This window comes from Pyrenophora tritici-repentis, chromosome 5 (assembly GCF_003171515.1).
Source record: "Pyrenophora tritici-repentis strain M4 chromosome 5, whole genome shotgun sequence".
NCBI lineage: Eukaryota > Fungi > Ascomycota > Dothideomycetes > Pleosporales > Pleosporaceae > Pyrenophora > Pyrenophora tritici-repentis.
In genome coordinates, this window is record NC_089394.1 from 1,145,916 (window position 1) to 1,172,271 (window position 26,356).

Here is a 26,356-nt window from a genome sequence, read left to right on the forward strand (position 1 = left end):
CGTTCTCTTTCAATTCGGCAAGCTCTCTTTGCTCCTGTCTACCACCTCAGACAAGAGAAGAGCTCAAATGTTTCGCTTTCTCGGCCCATTGATTCCTTGGAACGAAGATCATTGGGCGTTTAGCAGGAGATTAGCGTATATGGCGTGGAACATCTATCAACATTCGCCTTGTCAACTTGCAAGATAGACTTCATGTGGCAACGCTAACGTCTGTTCTTTTGTCAAGAGCCCTTTCACATAGAAGTCGTAGACGAACCATCGTTTCAACGGCTTATCTGAATCGAAGTCGCCGGGGACATGGGGATGATGATATCCTGGTAAACTCGGCTCATCTCGCATTTTTCTTTTGGGCTGATACTGACAAAAGTCGTCGCCTAGGGTGTGAAGACGCTTCTGATTATGTAACGGTTTGGGTCCTGCCAAAACATATTCTGGTACAAGTTGGGTACTACTCTCGCTACCACACTTCGTACATCCCACAATCATATATATAGGTGCCCACATTCGTAGCTACACCAACAATGCAACCCCACTCTTCCTCAATCCTACCGTTACAGTTATGAGCCCGGCTTGCCGTTAATTGACTGCATTCACATCCCGCTTTAGTTAAGACTTACTGTTATAATCGGTCTAACAGTAGACGTCTATCTTAACGACAGCAGTTATTATTAGCTATTACTATAGCTACAATGAATAGTGATCTTCTAATTACGAAGACGACGGTGATTCTCGATCAACCGTCAGATTGGCAGAAGTGGATCTTCCTGCGCAAAGATAGCGCGCAGCGGAACGATCTATAGGCGTACGTTAATCCTAAAGTTACGACAGAAATAGTACTTAAGCTCAAAGATGAGAAGCCCGCAAAGAAGGAAGCAGGTGCTTTCTACGGACGGGAGCGACAGGTCGGCATAGTTTACGACCTCGAGCATCTCGATGAGCACGAATACCGGAAGTACTCAGCTTAGTACACTAGTTACTAGAAGGAACTAACAAAGTTCGAAAAGAAAGAACTTGCTTTAAGGCAGTTTAACAGCGAGATCGCGACAACGATCTTAAAGCGTTGGCTATATTAGATTATGAATCTAGATACGCCGCACGCACGATTGAGGAAACTAAAGAACTAGCTCTGTCTATCGACAGCAGAGCGAGAGACTCAGCTACTCTCGTAATATATAGCGCTTCGCAAGATGCCAAAGCGCGCTAATATCGAATCCTGGCTCGACAGCTAGGAGGAGCTCCTTGAGCTCATAGCCGCGGCTAAGATAGCAGAAGTAAAGGGTACAAGGGCACAGCGGGACTTTCTCGACTTAGTACAATCGACTAATAATTCATAGGCTACATCACAAAGGATTAGTATGATCACAAAGCAAGAGGAAGGAGAGTCCTTCTTACTAGCAGTTAATCTTGTGGGGCGATTTCGACTGTACTATTGTTAAATAAAACTAGTAGCTTTAACGCTAGGAACCTTTGCGGCGTTAGGCGACCCACAGGAAGTATCCTAACAATCTCAGATATCCTAGGATACTAATAAGTTTCGAAAGATTAACTGCCTATGTAGAGAGAAGCATCGCTTTATTAATTGTCCGTACGTCAACTCAGCAAAGCGTAGCTCTAGATAGAAGGCGGATTTAGATATAAAGAAGAAATTCGATACCATCCGAAGCAGAGGCGAAGGCAGCAGAATCTCAGCCGTTTTGAGATTAGTAGAAGCAAGGTTAGCAGAATAAGCCTCAGTCAGCTGCCTTTAACGATAGAAGCACGAAGAGTGGTCAGAGCTCAAATGCATATCTCTAAGTAGAGGCTACTTAGCAGCCTTTATCGCTACTAACGCGATAGATACTCGACCTAGGATCGAACCTACACGTGTCTAATTATCGAAATTCGACTTGGCGCAAGCTTGCAGATGCCAACGCCCATAATAAGATCTTGGCTGGAGGTCAGCGTATTCCGATTAAGGAATAGGGTGAGGTTGAGATCATAATTAACACGCCGCACGGAACATCTCCAATTAAGCTTACTTAGGTAGCGTATATCCCGAGCTTCTTTACCTCTCTTGTCGCTCTCTCACGATGCCGTACGATGGGAATTAAGTTCGACTTAGGTCGAGACTGCCTATACCAGAAGTCGCCAAAGAACGTCGTGTGTAAGCTTAGTCCCGAAGGAGGGCATTGGCTGATAGATTTGGACGAAAATGAGAGACCGCATGTAGAAGACCTGCGGTCTACGACTGTGGCAGAGTCTACTAGTGTAGCAAAGTCTGTTAATGCAGCAGAAAAGAGAAGGATTTAAGCGGTGAAACTATTATACGCTGATCGACGACCGCTTAAGCTAACGGCGGAGGAAGCCTATAAGATTTGGGGCCACCCGAGCGCTAAGGTTATCTTAAAGCTCGAGCAGGGTGTCGATAGTGTAAAGATTAAAGAAGGCACAATAGCGCTAACTTAGGAGACCTGTACGACATATATTAAAGCAAAGCTTTATAAGTTTAAGAGCAGAAGGCCTCCGCGAGAACTAGCCACCCGACTATTCGAAAGATTAGCTATCGATCTTGTACAGCTGCGTAAGACAGGCGAGCGCTGCTATAACGGTGACGTTTGGCTATTACATGCGGTGTGCCAGAATTGCAAGCTCCACCTAGCCGCATGCCTACTAAACAAGTTAGCACTAATGCTCTTAACGACAATTAAACGCTTGCTAGCACAAATTGAGACTCAATATAGTGTCAAGGTCCGCGCAATAAAGATCGACAGCGAGCGAGGATACAGCTTGCTACACCAGCTCTTTCTTAACCGAGGTATTAAGATTAAAACAAGAGCTCCGTACACGGAGGAGCAGAACAGCCTTATTAAGCGCGCTAGCTCGACAATAATCGCCCGAGCTCGCGCAATCCGAATTGGATCCGGTCTGCCCAAGGAGCTGGCCAACGAGTGCGCCATAACCGTAGTATATCTGCTTAATCGAATACTAGTCGAGTCTCTTAGCTAGAAGACGCCTTACGAAGTCGCAGGTGGACACAAGCCTTTGATGGCTTACCTAAGCAAGATAGGCGCACAGGCGTACTACCTTAACAACAAGCTAAAGCGTAGTGACAAGATAGAGTCTTGAGCGCTCATTAGTTATTTAGTTGGATACGATTCCACCAACATTTTTAGGATATAGCTCCTAGAGTCACACACTGTTATCCGCACCCGAGACGTCGTGTTTCGTTCGAATACGAGATACGACGGCAGCACAGTCTACGCAGATTTGAGGGTGGCACGTACAGTAAAGACAGTACTTAATATTGCCGACTACGAAGGCGAGGTAGAGGAACTAGAGATTAGCGAGCTTCTAGAGCTCGCTGCTCCGCTTAATTCGCAGGGCACTAAGATGCTAGAAGAGGATAAAGCACATAATCAGTTAATAGAAGAGCTATTACAGCAGTTAGCAAAAGGGGAACAGAGCAAACTAGTAAGATCGATTAACCTAGGAGGATCACTAGTCTCGCCTAATACAATAGGAAGGAGAAGTAGGGACGCGAGTATTGAAGAAGAGATCAGCTTGCCAAAGGGCTACGAGCTAGTGCAAGGGGATTAAGAGGCGCCGAATTGTCGCGAGAACAATGCGCCAAAGCGAACAGATCCTGCAATCACTTTAGATAACATTGTTGCCAGTAAACGTACTAGAGGCAGCGCTTATGCGGCGTATCTCTCCACTTTCGCAGTAACGTATCTGTCGACCTTTGCCTCAGCAATTAATCCAGTTAAAGTACGAGAGCTTCACGAGCCTAAGAAGGTTCGCCTCTATCGAGATTACCTGCCACCTCCACTAAAGCGTTAGTTAAATCTCGAAAGCTATCCGTTTGGCAACCGCTTCAAGCTTGCAGCACAAGCTGAAATAGACGATATAATGAGAAAGGGCTGTTTCAAGCTAGAAGCTCACGAAGAAGGCGTCGCCGAGGGTGAGATACTGCCGCTAATGTGGGTGTTTACCTACAAATTCGATGAAGACGGCTACCTCACGAAGTTCAAGGCGCGCCTAGTCGTAAGAGGAGACTTACAACAGATATACAAGGACACGTATGCGGCTACGCTAGCAGCTCAGATCTTCCGATTCCTTATTACTCTAATGGCTGCCTTTGGCCTAAAAGCCTTCTAGTATAATGTGCTAAATGCGTTTCTAAACGCAAAAGTTGACCGTAAGATCTACGTACAGTCACTAGAGGGCTACATTAATCAGTTTGGTCCGCTACTACGGTTGTGGCGAGCCTTGTATAGTCTAAAAGAGGCGCCGCTGTTATAGTACAACGATCTCTGCACTTCACTGCAGAAGATAGGACTTAAGCTAGTGCTAGGCATCCTATGTTTATTTACAAACGAAAAGCTTATTGTCTTCTTCTACGTTGACGATATTGTGGTTCTAGTTCGACTAGAAGATCTCGCAGCTCATGAAGAGTTTGAGCGTGCACTTAAGGATCGATACGAGATACGTTGCTTAGGTAAGCTTAGCTGGTTCCTAGGCATCCGCGTCGTACACGATGAAGAGCAAGGGAAAGTTTGGCTATTACAGGACTCTTTTATCGACAAGGTCGCTGCCAACTTCAAACTGCAGAAGAAATCTAGACGATACCTAGCAACTCCGCTGAATGAGGGGCTAGGCCTAAGTAATGAAGAACCGAACGCCGAGCGTACGAAGGAGTTTCAGAGTCTTACTAGCTTACTAGCATTTATCTTATGTATTACCAGACTAGACGTTGCGAAAGCGCACTTAGTGCTAGCACAGCATCTTCAGAATCTAAGCTAGAAGCACCTCGCTGCCGCAAAGCACGTTTAGGAGTACCTGATTGGTACTCAGTACTACGCTATCTGCGCTACAGCACTTCGAACCGAGATTGCGTCGTATATCACAGAGGGTAAAGCAAATAAGGTAGGAGTAGAACCGTTGTTCTTTGGTGCCTCTAATGCTGCCTTTGCTAACAATCTCGAGATGCGTAGAAGCTCGCATAGCTTTATATTTAAGCTATACGGGATGCTAATTAACTAGAAGGCTACAGTGCAACGCTTAGTCACAAAGTTAACTACCGAAGCAGAGCTGATAGCTCTATCTATTGTAGGGGCTGAGATAGAATGGTGGCAACGCGCATTTAAGAACGTTAAGTTTAAGCTCGAGTTTACGCCACAGCTCTTGTGTGATAACACAGCCACGGTTAGTATCGTTACTAAGAGAGAAGATCGGCTTCAGACAAAGCTTCGTCATGTGGATACTCATCAGATGTGGCTCCGCCAGGAAGTCGAGCAGAAGCGAATACAGGTCAATTGGGTGCCTACAGATTAGATGCCCGCAGACGGTTTGACCAAGGTACTACCTCGTCAAAAGCATGAGAGTTTTGTCAAGCAATTAGGACTTGAAGATATCCGGAGTATCATTACTCTAAAAGAAAAAGAGGAAGCAGAGAAGGGAGTTCAGCTTTCAGCGTGGAACTAGAGTATTTTTTTTATTTCCGTCATTTTCACATCTCTATTCATGGTCAGCTACTTGCTGAGAGCCGTATCTGAGAGGGTGTGTAACGGTTTGGGTCCTGCCAAGACATATTCTGGTACAAGTTGGGTACTACTCTCGCTACCACACTTCGTACATCCCACAATCATATATATAGGTGCCCACCTTCGTAGCTACACCAACAATGCAACCCCACTCTTCCTCAATCCTACCGTTACAGATTAGAACCAGGAATGTAATGTCGGTTATGCAGACTCAAAGTAACACGCGATGTGCATCGTCGAGACTACTCCTACGAGGCATCGTCCTCGTGAAATGATGGATGTTTATATGGTCGGTGCAGACAGTTTTTTGCTTTGCGTGAGCGGCGGTAATGCCTTCTTTAGTACTAGGCAACATCGGCGGACTTGAGGATGAGGTTACGGCGTGATTCTAGACTGATTATAGCATGCTATGAACAGCGCAACGAACGCGTTTAGGACACAGGCTGGCGTTAGATAGGAAAGTAGCTGAAAGATGTTCTACAGCGGTGGCAATCGCTTTGTCTTGGCCGCCCGGGTGCTTTATTACACTTCTACCTGCACCTAGGTGTAAATACTGGCCAGTGTGGGTAAGCGTTCAATGGACGTGTCCGGCGACTACAGTGGCTTTTTTCACACTGGTATGTCTAGTGTTTTATGACACCCAGGTGCCTGGGTGACATGAAATACGTGACACCCTAGCACACAGAAGTTACCGTAGCTGCTAGATATATCTATTGGGCATAGTATACTAGTGTTTGTCTATACTGCCGCTGTTAATTATTTGTACCTAGGTGCTTCTACAGCACGAGGTATTCTGTAGCATATTCTCAAAAACACAGTGTAGAACATGAGAACATACAAGTTATAATGGTCATCAATGCACTCACTCATACTATAGACTTTTTAACATCGTAGAACCGGAAAGAATGAAGGAAACAACACCGTAGACATGCAAATGCTTCCACCGCCCTCCCCCTCGTACCGTTCCACCCACTTACTCCTCATCAGCCTTCTTCTCTCTCCACTGCTCCTCAAGCGTCTTGACCCTCTCAACACCCTTCTTGTTACCCACACCGTTCTCCCACTCAGCCCATTTCTTGAAAACACTGCGAACCCTCGATGACTTGCCCACTTTGGTCATCCTCTCAAACAAATCCCGTACCTTGTCCTCATCGCCGTGGCTCTGCTCCAGCATCAGATACATGTCCCAGACGTCACCTTTCTTGGCGAATGTGTCGATCAAGCCTTCGAAGATGGTGCGGCCACGCTCCGCGTCGCCATTGGGAGACTTGAACTCTAATGCGGCGAATTTTTGGGTGAGGTAGCGGTGTTGATTTGATGCAACAGATTGTGTGGCGCGTTGGAGGAGAGCGCGGGCTCGAGATGCGGAGGGAGGTTGCAGGACGTCCATGAGGAAGGCTGCGTAAGAAAGCCAGAACTTAGGGTCTTGTGTGAAGGACTTGTTCTTCATCATGGATTGGTAGAGGCTATCCGCTTTCTGAATAGCTGTTAGCTTCCTTGTTATACTCATGTGTCAATAGAACTTACGTCGAGCTTTCCCGATGAGATGTAAATTTTGATCGTTCGCTCATGCATCTCGCGCGAATCGTTGTTCTGGCATGCTTCCTTCAAGACCGCTTCGATAGTGTCGTCACTAGCGAAGTCGTTTTCCAGATGCAGCAATGCGGTCCAAACATCAAGCTTCTCCTTTTCTTCTCTCGGGTTGATAGTTGCCAGTGCGCGACGAGCAATTTGGCGCGCCTTCTCGACCTCGTTGAGTTCGCGTTGGAACACCATGTACCGCACCCACATTTCGGCGCTGTTTGGCTGGCCAAGTAGCAAGCGCTCGTAGTCGGCGACTGACTGAGGGCCATAGGCATCGAGATCGCCAGTGCGGTCCTCTTTTATAGACGCCTTCTTGCTCTTCTTCTTCTTTTTCGGGGTATCATTTTCAGAGTCTGAATCGGCCGCGTGCTTCTGTTGGTCAGCGTCGAGAGTTGCACCTGTCCAGTCAAAGCCAGATGTGCTGAGGCCTTGCGCAGGCGTCTGTATGTCCTCATCGTCAGAATCATCTTCAGCTTCGTCTGCATCTGCAAGCTCAACATCGTTGTCACTCTCAGCACTCTTGACGCTCCTCATGTCGACATCTTCGTCAAGCTCGATACCGCCGTCGGAATCAGACTCTTCAGCAAGCTCGTCTTCCGAAGCATCCTCCATGTCTTCGTCTTCTCCATCGCCCTTAATTTGCGAGTACTTCAGAGTGAAACTAATCTTCCTCTGCTTCGGCTCGATCTTCACAATCTTGGCTTTGACAACGTCGTCCTTCTTGTACATATCCTTAATCTTATCCTTGTCAACAGCATTGTCTGCCAGTTGCGAAATATGGCAAAGTCCGCTGACGTTGCTGGAGTTGTCGACAACAAGGAAAACACCAAAATCCTCGACATGGCGCACCTTCGCAGTAACAATCTGGCCAACCTTCAGATCGCTGAACTCCAACGGCTCGGTATAGTTGCCTTGAATCACGGAAGTCTTCAAACTCATCTGAGGGTTGCGTTGATCTTCCTTATTCGAGATGATCTTGCCAGTGACGAGCTGATCTACATGGAAAGCGGACTTCCAGTCTTTGATGTACTCATCCGAGAGATGGCTGACCCGGACATAGGCTTCAACATGGGGACCGAGACGCACATATACACCATTACTGGCAACATGCTTGATGAAGCCACGAACGACCTGATGTACCTTGAGCTGGCTCTTGTCCTTGATTTCGGGATCTCTAACTGTTAGAGACGAGCTCAGAACTCTGGAAGGTCTAGCTGACAGTCCTAATTTCTTGTTAGGAATGTCGATATCAATGACACATACGCGCAAGACGTCGCCAACTTTGAACTTGTTTGGTTTCGCCATGTCGTAATCGTCGGCCAATTGCTCAAGGAAGATGGGCGCTGCAAGCTTCTCGTTGATCTGCACGACTATCGATGCTTCGTGTATCTTGGTAACACGTGCAGGCAGTATGTAGCCCACCTTGATATCTTGGAGGCTCAACGTCTTGCCAGTCACGGTAGAAACAGCTGTCAGGTCAAGCTTTCCAGCTGCGATGTCAACCGCCTTTACACGGACTCTGAGGGCGGAACCCACGGGGAAGTTCTCTTCTACATTGGCGAGCTTCTCGAGATCTTCGGTGAGATCGAAGAAGTCAATACGTCCGCGAACATTGGCCGAGATGTTTACCCAGACGTAACGGTCGGCGATATTGTTCACAAACGCGGTGTGGGACGATCCGGGTGTTATCTTGTCCAGGCTCAACACGTCCGCTTCCCTCTTGATCTTATCAGTGTTTGCGGTCATCTCGTATACTGGTGTTTTGTGGTTCGACCGGGATGTGATTGGAAGGAAGCGGAAGTTGCGCGCGTCATGTCTACCCAGGACCCTAGCTTGAACCTTCTCATTCATCTTGAAGTGTGCCGTGGGGTTCTTCTTGTCTGGAATGCTATCCCACCCATCAAACAGCTCCGATACAGAAATTCGTCCTTGCACGTTGTCGGCAAGCTCAACATTGAGTTGCGTGCTCTTGACCGTCTTGATACGAACAGTGGTCAGGGTACCAAACTTGATGTCATCGGTCGTTAGGATCTTGCTGTCCACAGGATCCACTAGCGTTTCTCCTGCCTTCATAGGGGGGTCGACGGTGTTTGCTGAATCTAACTCTGATTCGGCTTTCATCGATAACCAGAAGAAACCCTTTCCGACATCCACGTGTGTCACTCGGGCGCTTATAGATTGGTCTTTGCGGAGGCCGAAGTTGGGTTCAGAGATCATCTCTTCTGGTAATTGCGACTTGAAAAGTACACCACTAATGCCATTTCCAAGCTCAACAAATATCTTGTCGGGCAGAATGCCGCGTACAAAGCCATGTACTGTCTCTCCAGCTTGCAGATCTTCGATGCTAATTGCGAGCTTCGATGCCTGGGCATCCTTGCGAAGACTGGGCTTGTTGGAGACGGTTGCCGAACGGGTTTTGCCATGCTTTGTCAAAACTACAAGCTCTTCCAAGGTTCCACCTATGCGGATCTTCTTCATGGTGGAGATGTCTTTCTTCGCCGATCCGTCTGTGAGATGGCCGATGCGAAGGATGCCTTTGACTCCGTTTCCGATATCCAGGGTGGCGCTATCGTCAGACTTTTCGAGTACAGTGCCCTTCACAATGTCGCTGGGGTTGAGCGCATTGAAAGCAGCTTCCCTGTTGTTGTCGACGGCAGCAGGATCCTTGCAAGACACCAGAAGTTGGCGTTCCTTCGCATCGACGGATATGATGCGCACTTTCACAACCTGACCGTTTGTGAAGTGGCGTGTAGCGTCGTTAATGAAGGCCTCGCTCATTTCCGCCGCTGGAAGCCATGCCTTGACATCGCCATAGAAACGTACCGTGGCACCGTTACGACGTACGCTGGTCAAGATACCAGGACCGGTCAATCCTTCGGAAAGCATCTCGTAGTTGGTCCAGGGCTTGGTATCTGAGTTGACCAATGACTTCTTCAGGGTGAGTTGTATCTGATGTCTAGCGGGCTCAGTGTAGAGTACGCGGGCGGTAACAGGCACGCCTTCCCTGAATTTGCGTTCTGGATGTTGTAGACGCACATCTGCCAGATGCGCTTCCGGAACCAGACCAGTGATGCCGTCAGCAAGGTGAACAAGGACGGCAGCGGCTCCAGTTTTATCGGCAATGAGTTTGTGCACCTTGCCTTTGACGACCTGGCCAGCTTGGATGTCCTCAATACGAAGGAATGGCTGATCAAGTACCTTTTGCTCCAGGGAAAGCTGGAAGATCCCGTCCAGGGCATTATATCCGATGATACGTGCCTTGTGTGTCGAGTCAAGCTTGAACTGGCCGGATTCCTCTGATATCACATCGACCTTATCGTCAGAGAGTCGCGAGATATGCGCAAAACCAACAACGTCCTTGATACCGAGATCGAAGAAAGCACCCTGGGCTGGGGCCACTTTGACGACCTTGGCGCTCTCAACAATGGTGGATATCGGGAGTAGGTCGATCGGAGGTTTGCGCTCCTTCGGCTTACCAGACATGCGTGTGGAAAGCGACACAACATGGTCTAGTAGGGATACGCCGACCTTTCTGGGCTCCGAGTTTGGGCATGTGAACAAGATACGTGCTTTGACTTTGGAGCCGATCTTGTATTTTTGTGAGACGTCGGCGGCCTTCTCAGTTGCACCAGAATGGTAGGCATCAGCGGTCGCATCTATGAGGCCGAGAATCTTGCCTACGAGAGTGCTAGATGTGGTATCTGCTACGAGAATGTCAACTGCAGTTCCCGGCAGGAAAACATCGATGGTTGGCGCTTCCGTCAATGTGTTGCCTTTGGTGATGTTGCCCGCCTTGGTGTGGTCGGCGGAGAGCTTGACGATGCGTCCGTCGGAGTTGATTCCCGTGACCAAGCACATGAAGACGGCGCCCTCTTGAACCTTGGCATGCTGTATCTTAGGTCCCAGCTCTCCCTTGGGCAAGAAGCCCTTGAGATTGGCGTCTCCCAAGCCCAAGTCCATGACTAGACCGTGGTCTTCGTTGCTCACTACCGAAGCCTGGACCATGCTGTTTACAGGTATTTTCCGTTTGGTAAGGCCCTTGTTGACTAGCTTAGGGTCGATAGACAGCTCCAATCGCTTCCTTGCTCTCGCGTTATCCTCGTTTGTCGCTGTGATGCATGCTCTGATGTACTGCCCTACCGAGAACATGTCCTTCAGGTCCACATCCTCGAAGTCACCATCTTCGCTTCCTTCTTTCTTCTCTGCACCCTCGTCCTTGAGGAGCTTTTCTAGCCTCTCGTTGAGCTTGTCGGACACGGCGGTAAGTGGGACATAGCCGACCAGGTTGTTCGGAAGCGCAAGTACGAGATCTTGATGGGAGATGTCAATGATCTGGCCAAGTACAATTGTACCAGCTGACAATTTCTGCTATTGTTAGTATTCAGGCCATATTGTGTAGAATCTAGCTCACCTTGTAGCTCAGGCCCTTTGCCCTCACAACGTCGTCCTTCTCCCCGCTCTCGTGCGACTTCTTGCTCTTCTTAGGGAACTTCTTTTTCGACTTGGCCGCAGCCTTCTCATCGTCCTCGGAGCCCATGTCGCTGAATCCATCGTCGCCGCCGCCGCCGGGGCGCTTGATTCCCGCCTGCTCGAACAAGACATCCTGGTTTGCCTTGATGGAGATCTGCTTGTGCTCTAGGGGTGTCAAGACGCTGGCGCCTCCTCTGGGAAACGACTTTTCCTCGTCCTTGAAAACACTGGGCTTGGGCGCAGCGCTCTCAGCCTTTGGCTTTGCTGGTGAAGTCTGCTCGACATCGGACTTGCGTCGCTTCGCTGATCGGTCGGTCAATGCGCTTTTCGCCTTTTTCGATGGCGTGGCGCCTTGCTCTGCTTTTCGTTTGATTGCGCCCATGTTGCGCTGCTTCTCCGCTGTTGGAGAGCTTCGTGGTGATGAAGTTTCCGCCAAGAGTTCGAGCCAGTAATGCTCTTCGACTTTTTTTGGTGGATCCTTGCGCCCCGTTTCCCCGACCACCGACTGGCAGCGAGCCGTGCTAGCGGCGTCTCTCACGTGACATGAGATGGAAAGACGCCGCCCTCACCGAGACTGCAACGTGGGAGAGAAGAAGACATACACGCTGTTTCAATTGCACATCATCATCGCGTTATCACTTTTAATCATTCTGACACATTTTCCCATCAACATTACACCCACCGTCGCAGGTTGAGAGCGGAGAAGTGCGCCTCGAGGGAAAGCCAAGCCACTCAACACCCAGGACGGTTTAGTGCATCGCGTCCGTCGCGCCTGCTCTTCGCGACGTGCTTTAGCCGTGCGCCTTCCTCTCCAACCTCGTCACCACTATATCAGCATTCCTTGTTGTGCAGTCCCAAATCCTTAAATACCCCTCCGCCTGCACTAGATCGTCCATTGGTGTTTTGTATACATATACGCTTGGTAGAACACCATGTCGTCACCCTGCGCCCCTCGAAGCATCCTCATCCAAGAGCCCACGCCTGAGCTCTGTTCATCGCCGCCGCCTACTTCCGCAGCAAGCGCCTGTTCAAGAAAGCCAAAGCGACCACCACCCATCACACCTAAACGCTTTACACGCTTCTTCACTCCTCGACACTCCAAAGATGTTTCATCACGCACCTCCCTTACGAGCTCTGGCCGCCAATTGCAGGACATCACACGATCAGCTCTCAACCGTAACCAGGCAACGCGGACTACGCCAAGGAAGACCGTCAACTTCGTCGACATCGAGAACCACATGCAAACCCCACATAGCAGCCCACGTAAGAGGAAGCCATACCTGTCGCCAGAAAGCTCTCCTGCCCTGTCATCACCGTCGAAGCGATCAAGATACGTCACTCCGCCGGCAATCGACATACTCGACGAGTCTGATTCAGAGGAGGTCTCCATATATCCTGCACCTATTCGAAGATTAAGAACGTTAGGGGGACCATCAAGAACACTGCAACGTTCATTCGGTGGTATTCTTGGTGTTGGTCGAGGGTTTCGGAGGGATCATTGCGCATCATGGCAGGAACAGACAGCAGATTTCTACAGCGGCGCAGACGATCTCCACCAGCTATCACAGGGCGCTCCACCGTTTTGCACTGCAAGCTGCAATAGTATGTTACTACATTCGCCGCCCTTCATCCCTATACTGACGATCAACAGCCAACTCTATGCTTGCCATCGGAGATGAGGATGGTAACATCCATCTACAAGATTCCGAAGGTGACTTCTCGAAGCCCCATCTCTCCTGGAAAGCTCATTCGAATGCCATTATGGATGTGCAGTTCTCCTCGGACGACCTCTACCTGGCCGCAGGATCTGGTGATCAGACAGCTCAGATTGTCGACGTTCGTACCCAACAGACGCTTTCAGTTCTTGCCAAGCACAAGTCATCGGTGAAACAAGTACGATTTCAGCCGGGCGACGACAAGATTGTAGCAACATCAAGTCGAGACGGGGCTGTGCAGATTTGGGACCTTCGCTGCAAGGGAAACCAGGGGTCGATACATTCGGCCTGGGGATCTGACGCCCCCTACGCCAGCGTCGTCCGCACCCTCGCTTCAGCACATGCCGACATCACTCTCCCGTCCGCGTCTTCCGCTAACAAGACCTCTACAAACATTAAGACCGAAAACATCGCCCGACGGAACGACATCTCGGTCACAGCACTCTCGTTCATGCCCGAGGGACGCCAACATCTCCTCCTGACAGCTTCTGATGCATCGACGTGTGTCAAGCTCTGGGACATCAGGGGGCGATACTCACTGCGTGGACCAGCCATCCCTATTGCTACGACGCAACATCCCGAATCCCACAACCGCCATCGACACTTTGCCATTAACTCGCTTACCCTCAATGGCGATGCATCACGGCTTTACGCACTGAGCAAAGACAATACCGTCTACGCCTACTCGACAAGCCATCTCATTCTTGGCGTAGCACCGGAGCTATCTACCACGTCCTTGTCGAAACAGAAGTACTGTGGTGTTGGTCAGGAAGGCCTAGGACCCATCTATGGGTTTCGCCACCGGAACTTCCATGCTGGCTCATTCTATGTCAAGGCATCGCTTCGCAAAGCATTCGAAGATCGAACTGAGATGCTCGCTGTCGGCAGCACAGATGGATGTCCTGTGCTTTTCCCTACCGACGAGCTCTTCCTCAAGCGCGAAATCAGACACCCAGACGACGATGCAGATGATCTTCCTGACATGAGTATTGCCGGAAAGCCCCTGAGACCATCTCTTACTCGTTCATTCACAAACAGCCGCTGCCAGGATACCATTCCCATCTACGAGCACGGCACGCCCCTCCTCCGGGGCCATGATGCAGAAGTCACCAGCGTATCATGGGCGCGCAATGGCACTCTGATTAGCGTAAGCGACGACTTCCGCATTCGAAGGTGGAAAGAGGGAAGTGAGGCAAGGGAGTTGAGGATTGGAGGCGAAAGTGAAGGAAAGCGATGGCAGTGCGGGTGGGCCAGTGTTGGAGATGATTATGATGATCATGATGAGTAGGAGGAGGAGGAGTAAGAGTAGCCTGTTTGCACTTTGTTTATTATACCCATACCCCCTTTTTGAAGGAAGGCTGGTTACGTTTCTGGATACAGAAAGACAGAAAGGATCGTAGATAGTACGGTAGATAGAATTGATGAAGCTCGAAGATGAGTCATCTAATCAAAATCAAATGAATCATGAAGACATACAGTCCTCGTTATGATCTATGTGGAAAAATGTTCCTAGTGAACAATATCGTGAATCATATATGTATCAACAAAGATACCTCTCGCCGCCAATGCCATAGCTAGTGATCAACACACCGCCTTGAAACCCCAAGCATCCCTCACTGGCTATCGCAAGATCTCCACGCATACTGCGGACTCACAACTTCCTAAGCCAAGGCCGGCCCTTGAAGGGGTTCGGTTTCCCGCCCTCATCACTCTCCTCTGCCTTTCCCTTGCCCTTGTAGTCGTTCTGCTCGCCATCGCCCTTCTGACCAAACCGGTACCCACGATCATCAAACCAATCTACAGGACCATCCTCGGGGCCGCCAAAGGAATCAGATATCATCCGACGCGCTCCGCCTGCCAGAGAAGATACGAAGCCCAAGCGTCCACCGGCGGAAGAGGGTGTGTCTCGATGGCAGAAAGCCATAAAATCATCACCGGTAATAGGGTCCTTGTCTAAGGAAGAGGGGGTAGTAACGCCTGTAGCTGGGGAGAGAGTTTCTAGGCCTGAAGAAGAAGACACTCCAGCGCCTGTATCCCCCATCGAAGAAGAACCATACAGGTCCGAGTCGGCCATATGAAGATCACGTGCGTACTCGTCTGCAGACTGAACAGCCTGATTCAAATTGCCGATCCGATGAACACCAGCACTGCCATGATGGAACATGTTCTCATTGAGGGCTTGACGAAGTAGTTCTGGCGGCAGTGTATCCGGAGCTGGGATAGGTTCGCGGACATCCTCCACTTGTGACATGGAAAGTTGGAAGGTCCTGTTCCACTCTGACTCGGTGGGGCTGGGGGGGAAGGTCGATTCCAGTGTTGGCTACAAATGTGTTAATCAAAACTGGCAGATCTGGGTAGGTGATGTTTCCGTCAGTGTAGGTTCCGGGTTCGTTGTGGTTTGAAGATTGCTTCTTGTCGGACATTTGGTCAGTCAACATCTGATCCTCGTCTGAAGTCTCCGTCTTAACCTGCATCGAATAATCCATCTCACGGGCGTACTTCACAGGCAACCCCGACACCCCCTCATTCGTCATCTTCTCGCCACGCTTCCGCTTACCGCCCGCGCCCATCCCCAACTTCTGCTTCTCGTCTTTCCAAAGGAGCTTTTCGCGCTGCTGCTTCTTGATATGGTCTTCCAGGTCCGCGTAGATGCGCCCGCTGCCGCTGAAGGATTTCCACACTTTGACGCCTTTGCCAAAAATCGTCTCGGCGGGGCGGTCTGTATTGTCGGTCGTCATGCGGTTGCGGTACTCATTCTCTATTTCTGTCATGTCTTCTTCTTCAGTGCTGGAACCTCCGCAGGTGTAGTCCATCATACCCGTGGTCTCGGTGCTGAGAAAGGAGTTGTCGGCGCCACAATTGCGGGCGCGAGGAACGTCGAAAATGGTGGGCTTGATGGTGTTCTTTTGGCGCTTGCGCAAAGGCTTCCTGATTCTGGAGTCAGAGGGGGGGTTTTGGCGGCGGTGGTTGTGGTGGATCCATCGTGGATAGATGAATTGCGTACCGTTGCGCGAACTAGGAACTGTAGTAACCAGAGTCGAGATGATGTCTGGGGAGAGGATGGGGGAGAGGCGAGTGGTGGTGGTTTGGCTTGGTAGAAGGCACCAGGCGAATCTATCAAGGGAAGGGGAGGTCGATGTCGCCATAGTGATGTGCGCGCAGAGGCAGTGGGGCGTTTGGTCGCGTGAATTGCAGCCTAGCACGTGGCTGTAGCTGAGATGGTTGTTGTGCTGTTGTGTTGTGCTTTCACTGAGTACTTTCGAGTGCCCACGTGGCACTAAAATCTTTGCAGAGTTCTCGTCCAGAGTCAATTGAGCACACACATATCAGTATCCAGCAGCCGTTCGATGTTGACACACTCCCCAGTCCTCGGTGCTCGATGCTCGATGCTCGGCTCTTCATCGTATGGTAACTGAAGATGTTAGTTGAATATGTGACTAGACAATGGTTCATAAAAGATGTTTGAGACTCAAGAGACAACAATATAAATATACATTCGCCAGGTTCAGCAGCGTTTAGATCGACTTCAGGTATTCCAAGACATGCGTCTCTTAGGGAAATTATTCTACATGCGCCATTGCCGACTGTGTTCCGGATACAGTGGATGTGCCAAGTCAATTTGTATCATCTAAGGCGTGATATAGAATCAAAAGTTTGAGGCTCATACGTAAGATCTGTAGAACTGGAGCTGCAATGTTTACAAGTAGAAAAAACAGCGCATAGTATACCGTCAGTTAGTATCTCTCTACTCTCTAGTTCCTGTGCTCAGGAGTACAAGAATTTATCGCTCGGCTGGGTCAAAAAATTCCTATCAAGCTGTTTTCTACTCAATTTCGTGTATGAGAAGCACAGCATTACTCGCATAGACACCTAGCTACTGGAAACAGCCAAGACGCGCATGTATCGTTAAAATCAGCTATTTACACATTGAGGTCAGGGAGGGTTGAAGTCCGTGATGACTAGTGGAAGATCGCGCTTCGAGGATGGAACGGTACAGATCGGTCGGGAAGCAGCCAATCGGCCATCAGGTCCTCCGCGGAACACACCTGCTGCAGATCCCGCTCCACACCCGCCAAACGTACCGCACACAGTCACCTAGCACCCAAAAGGAAGGTTTCTAAAAGTAAACTTAATCGCTCGATGCTGCGTAAGCAGCTGTTTGGTCATGTCGACAGGGATGCGCTTGCTACGATTGATTCCCGGATAGGAAAGAGGTGAACGACACCATACCAATTAGATCACTAGCCTACGGTAGATGCACATTGGATAGATCGATCTACTGCAAGCCTTGCATGTCTCCCTGCAGCTGAATCATCAGAAATTACGCCTGAGAGACTATAGTTCCGTCCCGTATCTATAAATCATGCGATCGCGGCACCGTCTTCGGAGTCATATAAAGAGACGACACCTACATGTGTCTCTTGTCTTCCGTAGGTGTTGCATGGGTTTGAACATGACCTTACGCCGACAATGCTTCTATCAACTACCATCCTCACATTTTGTACCGCACTGGTCTCAGCGGATCTAGACGGGGAGACCTTGCTTCAACAGTTTTATGCTCCGAGACGCCTTCTTGGAAACTCATTTGGTAATCCTGGTGTCAACGCAACATACGACTATGTCATTGTCGGAGCGGGTCTTGCTGGCTCTCTCACGGCATCCCGTATCGCCGACGCGTTGCCGAATATGACAGTTGCCGTTGTCGAAGCTGGCTCGTTCTACGAGATTTCGAATGGCAACTACAGTCAAATGTATGTTGAAGGACACGATTCGTGGTAAATTTGTTTACTCACTATAATGACAGTCCATACTACTCCACCATGTATACTGGAGGTGACCCATCAGATTACCAGCCATTGGTTGACTGGGGTATTTTTACAGAACCTATCCCTGCGGCTAATGGGAGACGGTTCTTATACGTACAGGGCAAAGCTCTTGGTGTATGTTTTTGATATCATCCCTTCTCTTGTGTAACATAAACTAACATGACATTCACTATGCAGGGCAGTTCAGCTCGGAATCAGTTGATTTACCACAGGTACGTATCTACTTGCTACCACTCTGACTTCACTCGCTGACATCAAGTCCAGAGCAACCAAAGGCTGGTACGCAGCAATCGCCAACATTACTGGAGATCCTGCCTACCTCTGGGAGAACATGTTTCCCTTTATGAAGAAAAGCTTTTCCTTTACACCTCCCGACACTCGATACCGTGCAGAGAACGCGACAGTAAATTACACGTTATCTACGTTCGACAAGCCTGGAGGACCCGTTCACCTGAGCTTTCCAAAATACGCACAGCCAATATCATCATATGGTGCGGAAGGTTATGCCAAGGCAGGAATTAAAGCAGCAGCAGGGTTTTTAGATGGAAATATGCTAGGATATGGGTATTGGCCCTTCACGCTAAGAGCAGAGGATAGCACAAGGAGTAGTACGGAAAGTGCCTTCCTTTCTCGTACCACGGCTAGGACATCGTTGAAGATTTACCAGTCGTGCATGGCGCGCAACCTTCTATTCGACGAGAACAAGCGAGCGGTTGGGATAAACGTCACCGTCGCGGGAACGAGACCCTTCGTGCTTAAAGCGAGAAAGGAAGTCATCGTATCCAGCGGGTTTATCAACTCCCCACATTTGCTCATGGTATCCGGAATTGGGCCTCGCGAGACCCTTGAACGATACGATATACCCGTCATCTCCGATCTCTCGGGTGTGGGTCAAAACCTCCGCGATACCCCAGCCATCGGCGGAGTGGTTCATACCACTAATGTGCAGACTTTCCAACAAGCAAGTAAAGCAAGTCACCGCTCTAAACTTGACTTGCTTGGTTCAAACATAGGCTTTACTTGACTTGCTTGGGGTGATTTTTTTACTTGCTTGACTTGCTTGTATTACTTGCAAGTACTTGGATTACTTGACTACTACAAAGAGATTAAGCTACATACAAATTACCAAAACTCAGTGTTCCACTCTAGTATGTTGTAATCTCCTACAAGCTGCTCATCTGAAAGCTTAGCCTCGCTACAGTTGTACGGTTTATAACCAGCTCGCACCCATGACCTTACTAATTGAAGAGCTGCGAGTAGCTCACTGCCCAGAGCACGTCGTTTAGGTTCAAGAAGGTCGCCAAGCTCACTGAAGAGGCGCTCACAGTCGCTGCTTGATGCTGGGATAGTCATGATATCGATTGCAAACTGCGCTAAATGCGGGTATTTCGGCAGTAGTTGTATCCAGTATTGGACAGGATTTCCATCTGCGTTGTACTGCTCCTGCGTCCACTGCGGCTCTTGTGTTTTCCAGCGCTCAAACTCGTCAAGTGGAGCCTCTCGGTCATTGTTGCGGCTAAGTATAGCAATAATTGCCTCGTCTATGTTGTTGCTACTCGGCGCAGTTGTATACCGCTGGCGTGCTCGTTGAGGTTTGTATGCCGCCCAAAGCTGTTGGAACGACGCGTTGGCACTAGTAAGCCAATCAGCTTTGTCTGCCCACGCCACATCGCAGTAGTTCTTGTAGTACGGGTGTAGGCAAACAGCGGCGTAGTAAGCGGGCGAGTCGTCGAGCTTGTTGTAGTAGTCGTTGGCTTTGCTCCACGCGGCGCGGAGGTTGACGTTGAGGTGATCCTCTGGAGCCTCGGCATGAGCGTTGAAGTCGACGTGCTCGAACGGGCGCGCCCGGGCCTCAAGCTTGCTGAGTACGTACTCAAAAACGGGTATAACCTCATAGATTGCGCCGTATTTGCCATCCTTAGAGCGTCCCTCGAGGCGTTTTGTGGCGTACTTGAGCGGCTCTAAGCAGTCCTGGTACTCTGCAATCACCGCCCAGTCAGCAGCTCGGAGCCCAGTTGATCTCATCCAGTTTGGGGCGTCGGGCCGCTTATTATTCCGCTGCGCAGCGTGCGCATCTTCAAGGATAACCCTATTGATATGATGCTCAGCGTACAAGTTATACGCGGCTTGAAGCTTGGTAGCGCGCTCAAAAGCAGCATAGTATGAGTTCCAGCGAGTGACGACAGGCTTGACTGGCTCGAGTACTTTGAGACGCCCTTCAGCAGGCAGGTTGTTGTTGGCAAGGCGCTGGTAGCCACGAAAAAGCTCGTACTGTTGCGGCGTTTTGATATAGTTGATGACGTCAACTAGCACTCCAATAGGGCCATCTTTCCGCCACTCTCGCATATACTGCTCCTCGGTATTGTACTGCTCTTGAGTGTTGCCGTAGGCGTCTTTGTTGGTGCCAAATATAATAGCCTGGCCGATGAGGTTAAGCGTGTGACAACTGCAGCGGAGGCGCCGGTGAGCGGACTCAAATTCGTACTCGCGCGCGAGCGCGGCGATCGCAGTGTCGTTGTTGGTAGCGTTGTCGAGTACAAAATAGCCTAATCGGTCGCTTGTTATTCCGTATGCTGAGAGCGTCGTCGAGATAGCTTTGGCAATAGCCTCACCGGTGTGGGCGCCAGCGAGCTCAGGCAGATCGATTGGTAAGTCTCGTATTATTCCAGCTGCGTCGGCAAAGTGAGCGACTACTCCAAAGAAGCCACGTTTACCACCCTTTGTTGTCCAGCCATCAAAGCTTACGTGTATTTTGCTTACTGAGCCTGACAGGGTGTCGATAACTTGCGGTCGTATAGACCGGAACAACCTCATCACAAAGGTAGAAACGCTGGTATTACTTACCCACAACGCTGCCTCTGCCTCTGGGTTGGCAAATCTCATCATCTCTCTAAAATCAGGCGTCGTAAGTTCGCTGAGCGGGTGGTTTCGGTTAACAAGCCACATGACAGTGGCTGTTCGAAAGCCCTCTACGTCGAAGTTTCCAAACGCGTTAGCAGTGTTTTGTTGTACGTCTAAACCAGCGTCAAAAGCTTGCCGCAACGACAGCTGGCCTCGAGCTCTCTGCGCTAACTTTGGGCCATCTTTCGTAAGGTTGTGGCCAGGCTTTGGTTGGCTGAGATGGGTGGCTGCTGAGGTTGTAGCCTGAGTAATGTTAAACAAACCACCACGGCCAGCGTCGATAGTTTTGTGTACATGGCAGTACTTGCACACAAACCAGATTCGAGATGTAGCATGGCGCTCAACAACGCGGTAGCCATACTGAAAGATCCAACTTTTTGGGCGCTTAGAACGCGCCAATGGCTTGATAAAATCAGGTAAACGTGCCCAGTCAATGCCGTCAAAGTTCTCAACTAGTGCGCTGTTTGTCTCATCCTGACCACCCTCTCCAGCCTCAGTTGTAGCCACCGTGCCAGCTCGGCTGCCCTCGGTGGGCGCGACAATCTCAGCCTCCGCCTGCGACTCTAAGAACTGCAACTCGAAGGTAGGTATTGGCGGCGAGGCGTTAGCCTGGCTTGCGGCAGCTAGGGTTTTGCGAGGTGATCGACGCTGAGGTCTAGGCTTAGATGCAGGCTTAGATGCAGGCTCAGGTGAAGCCTCAGGAGTTGAGGCGACGTTGTTGGTGGCAGCGGCTACTTTCGTACGTTTGCTCCGAGCAGAAGTTTGTGGTAGGCGACGTTTGGCCATATTGGGGGTATCAGGGCAGTATAAATCACTGGAAAACGCGTTGCTATAGGGGATACTGCATTGCGATAGGCTTCTAGACAGGCGTACGTCGAGATTGGAGCAATGCGCTAGACTAAGGCTAACGTTATTTGATAGCCGCTTAGCCTGTTTGGGACTCAACCGAGGCAACTGCAACACTTCAAAACCATCGCGACATCTACCGTACAGCAGTTTTAGCACCCTCATCACAGTAACGCTAAAACAACCAAGTAAACCAAGTAAGCCAAGCAAGCAAAGTATCTTGACTTGACTTGCTTGCTTAGCTGCCCAGCTCTTACTTGACTTGCTTGCTTGGTTTAAACCAAGCAAGTCAAGCAAGTAATCCAAGTCAACTTGCTTTTTGGAAAGTCTGCTAATGTGCCCGGAAGAAGCGCGTTTACACGTGACGCCTTATCTTTCGACAATGCTATCCAGGGCTATCTCGCCAACGGTTCAGGGCCTTTGAGTAGCCCAGCTAGCGACTTCGTTGCATGGGAGAAGTTCTCGAAAGACTTTACCACGAACATGAGCCAGTCGACGCTCGATTATCTTAACAGTATACCAAGCGATTGGCCTAATGTGGAGTATCCGCTACAAGCTGCGGTTCGTGCATCGACTGCAGGTCAAACCGCTAGCGATACGGGTGTCGTTGGAATACTACTCACTTCCGCGTCGAGCAAAGGAAACGTGACGATCCAATCTGCCGATAATACCATCGCTCCGATTGTTCACATCGGCTGGCTTGATTCCAAGGAAGACAAAGAAATGGCCGTTGCAGCATACAGACGCGCGCGCACCATTGCAGCCAGTGTCTCTGCACTTGGAGACGAAATAGCACCAGGAGCGAACGTAACAACAGATGCTCAGATATTGGATTACATTAAGACGAAAGGCATGAGCGCTATACACCATGGTACCTCGACATGCGCAATGGGGAAAAAGGCATCGGATGGAGCGGTGGTAGACTCGAAAGCGAGAGTATTTGGTGTAAAGGGGTTGCGGGTCATAGATGCTAGTTCTTTACCTTTTCAGGCACCGGGACATTCTCAGGGTGTCACATACGCGCACGCGGAGAAATTGGCACAGGATGTCATTGATGCAGGAATTGGCATGTAAAACCCCCACGGATGTCTAAAAAGTTGACACGTCAAACCCGATTTGGCTGTAGTATGGGCTACAAAAGTAGGCTTGGCATCTCCACAGTGACAAGTTTTTAGTCCTCGGGGTGGTAGAGGTTGCGTAGGTATCCACCCTCGCTTCGGAATTAGTTAATTAGTTAAGGGTTACGCTACAGTAACGCCGCTGCCGCATAACGCGCAGCATGCGACACTACCTCATCCAGTGACTTCATTCCATCCCGAGATCCATATCACAACCTTCGATCACAGTATGAGGTATACAGAACTTCCTCAATACCAGGATTTCCATACGCAATGCTCACACGCGTAAACTCGACCCAAAAACGTCTTGCAGTAGCCTCCGACCTGGTAATGGTTAATAAGGAAGACATATTCTCTCGGAAGATATAATTTAGCAGAGAACACGTAGCCCCGAGCGCCGGGTCACCTATAGTCCAATTCAATCAAGTTTTTCTGGGATATCCGAAGGCTCGAGCCGCGAGACGCGCCAGCACGCTCTGTCACCACCTTATGCTTCTATTCAAGTCTCCCATCGGAAAGGACCCATAACAAACACGGCGACAAGAGAGTTTGTAGCCAGATTGTGACTATCAATCCACTAATTCTCGGGAAATATCACATACACGGCCGTATGATATCAACGACATGCTCGGAAATGTGGCCCAGGCCGAAATCTTCTACGCATATTCTAGGCCAAGTCTTTGCATAACTACCGAGTTAGGCGCACCCAGGTGCTCGGCACTATGCAGGACCACGACAGGGTAAATTCGAGCAGCATGCCATTCTCTTAAGAATAGCCACAACATTTCTCTCGTATTTCTGGGGGATTCGAGCACATATCTCGCATTTTTCCAGGTATTCTCCGTACTGGCTTGAACTACAGACCGGACCGAGGCAACGCTTATCTCACGTTGCCCGCGGGGTATCTTTCTAGCCTTATCGAACACACGACACAACCGGGCCGATGCTAGTTAAGTTTGGACAAGCAACGGGAGGCAAGGTGGGGTATTAACCCCCGACCTGGTCGAGGTGTTTTTAGTCTTAGACCCATCCAACCGCAAACCAACCATAATCACGCCAAAGGTCAGCTTTTTTTAATTCACTTTGCCATTGTAAACATGACAAAAGACGACGGTTCTGTTCATACACCGAAGACGAAGGACGCTGAGGCATCTAATACCGTTGATGAGCGCACAATGGACGTCAAGGTTGGGGTTCACGAAGATGTGTCGCGTTACACGCCGAAGACCTTCTACCGAAGCGTCTTGTTCCAGATGATATTGTTTGGAATGTAAGTTGAAGCATCAATTGAAGCTGAGAGGACTTTACTGATAGATTCACAGGCTTTCACTGGTCGGACCTGCCATGTCGGATGCTATTAGCAATTTGGGGGGTGGTGGTCTGTCATCACCTTGGCTTGCCAACCTGGCGAATTCTCTGAATTACGCATGCGGCTTCTTCAGTACGATTCTCGGTGGACCCATCCTGAACAAAATCGGTATCAAGTGGGCTTGCTTCATTGCCGCTCTGGCTATGCCCCTGTATGGGTCAGCGTACTATGTGAATGCGAGGTTTCACGTTGACTGGTATCTTCTGATGGCAAATGTAATTGGAACGTTCTCATTTGGTAAACCCGGCTCACCGACATTGTCTAGGTCATTGGAGGAGTAACATCAGGCCTGCTATATGTAGCTGAAACCACTGCCATGCTGTCATACCCGAAGCCAGAAGACCGTGGATACTACCTCGGAATCTGGTCTGCTATGCGAAACAGCGGTAGCGTCATCGGTGGCGCGATCAATTTCTCCAAGAACCACACAGACACAAAGAGTGGTGGTGTCGTGTGGGCGACATATCTCATCTTTCTTGGATTCGGTACGTCTATTATCCTGGACCTGTTCAGGCCTATGCTAATATATCGCAGAGTGTACTGGCGTTGTGTACGCGCTCTTACTGTCTCCAACACCTCGAGTTCGTCGTCGCGATGGTAGCAAAGTACCCATGTCTCCACTGCTTTCTTGGAAGCAAGAACTTGTGACTCTGTGGACGTATCTGAGCACTCCTAAAGTACGTATTAGCATTTCCACTACCATATCAACAAAGCTGACAACATAACAGACCTGGCTTGTCTTTATCCCCGCCTTTTACTCCTTCTTCTACGGTGGCACAATGGGAACGTACCTCTCGCTGCACTTCTCAGTACGCGCTCGCGCACTCTCATCTCTCCTCGTCCGTAAGTACCTTGCTCGCCAATCTTGAGGTGTATGTACTGACGGCTGTAGCGTGTATCGTCATCCCTTGTGTCCTCGGCTTCGGTAAACTACTTGATACCAAGCGCATCTCGCAAAAGCGCAAGGCATGGGTTGCTTTCCTGATCTGGCTCATCCCTCAGAGTGCGTGTTTCATCTGGATCGCGCTTGAATACCACTACCGTGGCAAGAAGACAGCTCTGGACTACACCTTGTACGTTTTGCTAGACAGAGCCTTTGAATACTGAGGCTGACTTGCAACAGGAATACGCGCTTGTGGGCCCAGGCATACTTTCCCTACCTTATCATCTTTGTCGCAGGATATCTCACTCAACTGTCGCTTTACTGGATTCTCGGAAACTATTCGAACGTTATGGGCGATGCGTCGCGTGCTGGTGGCACATTCCGCGCTTTCGAAGTCGCCGGTCAGGCTGTGTCGTACGGTTTGAGTTCTGCGAGCGGCATCAACCACACCATCCCTCTCTACGTGAACATTGGATTGTTGGTTATAGTGGTTCCCAGCATGGTGATGCTTATCAGCAAGATGCCCAAGACACCCATTAGCAGTTTCGTCGAGGAGGAGTCGATAGACAATACGGATACAGGCAAGAGGGCTTGATGGATAGACTGGCTCAACTACAGCGATGCTTGTAGACGGCAATGATATATATGTGTCCTGAAACTTCCTGAAACCTCGTCCTTGCGCACCCTTCGCAACGTCAATTTTTCGCCAATTCATCCGTATTGAGCTTGGAGTGAACATGGCTAGACATCACGGTTCTCTACTACTGACAAAATTAGTTACCGCCTTCTAGAGATCCACACCTGAGCTGCGCTATCGGCCCTCTCACACGGTTAACATTTCATTGTTGTCCTTCTCTTTTTGGTCGTTCAGCGGTTCGGCACAAGCCCGCCGAGGTCAACTCCAACACATCCGCAACTCCAATGCAGAGATGTACCTGCTATCACTGCCAACCCCTCTTGTTGTGATAAGCAATGTAGATCAAAGGCAAAATACCGGGCCCATACTTTATCCATGTCCTCCTTCTCGTCCGGCCGTGAGACCGTACCGGCTCGATGACCGGCAACCGGCCCGGTTCAGTCACATGACCCCCCACCCGCACACCCCGTCACATGGTGGCGACC

The 26,356-nt window shown here is 49.8% G+C and overlaps 9 protein-coding genes across 9 annotated transcripts; 5 read left to right on the plus strand and 4 right to left on the minus strand.

Annotated features, from left to right (window-relative positions):
• Positions 1-3,888: 3,888 nt before the first annotated feature.
• PtrM4_104150 (uncharacterized protein) lies at positions 3,889-4,137 on the plus strand (the record flags this gene model as incomplete). The annotated part of the gene is made up of 1 exon (XM_066107545.1): positions 3,889-4,137. One exon carries the CDS (start codon positions 3,889-3,891, stop codon positions 4,135-4,137), a length of 249 nt encoding a protein of 82 aa, XP_065961994.1.
• Positions 4,138-6,495: 2,358 nt separating this feature from the next.
• Positions 6,496-11,958, minus strand: PtrM4_104160 (HAT domain containing protein; the record flags this gene model as incomplete). The annotated part of the gene is made up of 4 exons (XM_066107546.1): positions 6,496-6,999; positions 7,050-7,402; positions 7,616-11,471; positions 11,518-11,958. 4 exons carry the CDS (start codon positions 11,956-11,958, stop codon positions 6,496-6,498), a joined length of 5,154 nt encoding a protein of 1,717 aa, XP_065961995.1.
• A 550-nt stretch (positions 11,959-12,508) lies between these two features.
• PtrM4_104170 (WD40 repeat protein) lies at positions 12,509-14,691 on the plus strand (the record flags this gene model as incomplete). The annotated part of the gene is made up of 3 exons (XM_001936197.2): positions 12,509-13,178; positions 13,228-14,438; positions 14,680-14,691. The coding sequence occupies 3 exons, from the start codon at positions 12,509-12,511 to the stop codon at positions 14,689-14,691; spliced, it is 1,893 nt and encodes a 630-aa protein (XP_001936232.2).
• Positions 14,692-14,942: 251 nt separating this feature from the next.
• PtrM4_104180 (uncharacterized protein) lies at positions 14,943-15,365 on the minus strand (the record flags this gene model as incomplete). The annotated part of the gene is made up of 1 exon (XM_001936196.2): positions 14,943-15,365. The coding sequence occupies one exon, from the start codon at positions 15,363-15,365 to the stop codon at positions 14,943-14,945; it is 423 nt and encodes a 140-aa protein (XP_001936231.2).
• A 94-nt stretch (positions 15,366-15,459) lies between these two features.
• PtrM4_104190 (uncharacterized protein) lies at positions 15,460-16,437 on the minus strand (the record flags this gene model as incomplete). Its single annotated transcript, XM_066107547.1, has 1 exon — positions 15,460-16,437. The coding sequence occupies one exon, from the start codon at positions 16,435-16,437 to the stop codon at positions 15,460-15,462; it is 978 nt and encodes a 325-aa protein (XP_065961996.1).
• Positions 16,438-17,761: 1,324 nt separating this feature from the next.
• PtrM4_104200 (BetA, Choline dehydrogenase and related flavoprotein) lies at positions 17,762-19,141 on the plus strand (the record flags this gene model as incomplete). The annotated part of the gene is made up of 4 exons (XM_001936195.1): positions 17,762-18,042; positions 18,096-18,231; positions 18,295-18,329; positions 18,382-19,141. The coding sequence occupies 4 exons, from the start codon at positions 17,762-17,764 to the stop codon at positions 19,139-19,141; spliced, it is 1,212 nt and encodes a 403-aa protein (XP_001936230.1).
• A 98-nt stretch (positions 19,142-19,239) lies between these two features.
• Positions 19,240-21,804, minus strand: PtrM4_104210 (uncharacterized protein; the record flags this gene model as incomplete). The annotated part of the gene is made up of 2 exons (XM_066107548.1): positions 19,240-21,641; positions 21,762-21,804. The coding sequence occupies 2 exons, from the start codon at positions 21,802-21,804 to the stop codon at positions 19,240-19,242; spliced, it is 2,445 nt and encodes an 814-aa protein (XP_065961997.1).
• A 543-nt stretch (positions 21,805-22,347) lies between these two features.
• Positions 22,348-22,938, plus strand: PtrM4_104220 (BetA, Choline dehydrogenase and related flavoprotein; the record flags this gene model as incomplete). The annotated part of the gene is made up of 1 exon (XM_001936194.1): positions 22,348-22,938. The coding sequence occupies one exon, from the start codon at positions 22,348-22,350 to the stop codon at positions 22,936-22,938; it is 591 nt and encodes a 196-aa protein (XP_001936229.1).
• Positions 22,939-24,079: 1,141 nt separating this feature from the next.
• On the plus strand, positions 24,080-25,829 carry PtrM4_104230 (MFS-1 multi-domain protein; the record flags this gene model as incomplete). Its single annotated transcript, XM_001936193.1, has 7 exons — positions 24,080-24,252; positions 24,305-24,566; positions 24,617-24,836; positions 24,886-25,028; positions 25,080-25,194; positions 25,244-25,424; positions 25,475-25,829. 7 exons carry the CDS (start codon positions 24,080-24,082, stop codon positions 25,827-25,829), a joined length of 1,449 nt encoding a protein of 482 aa, XP_001936228.1.
• Positions 25,830-26,356: the final 527 nt, after the last annotated feature.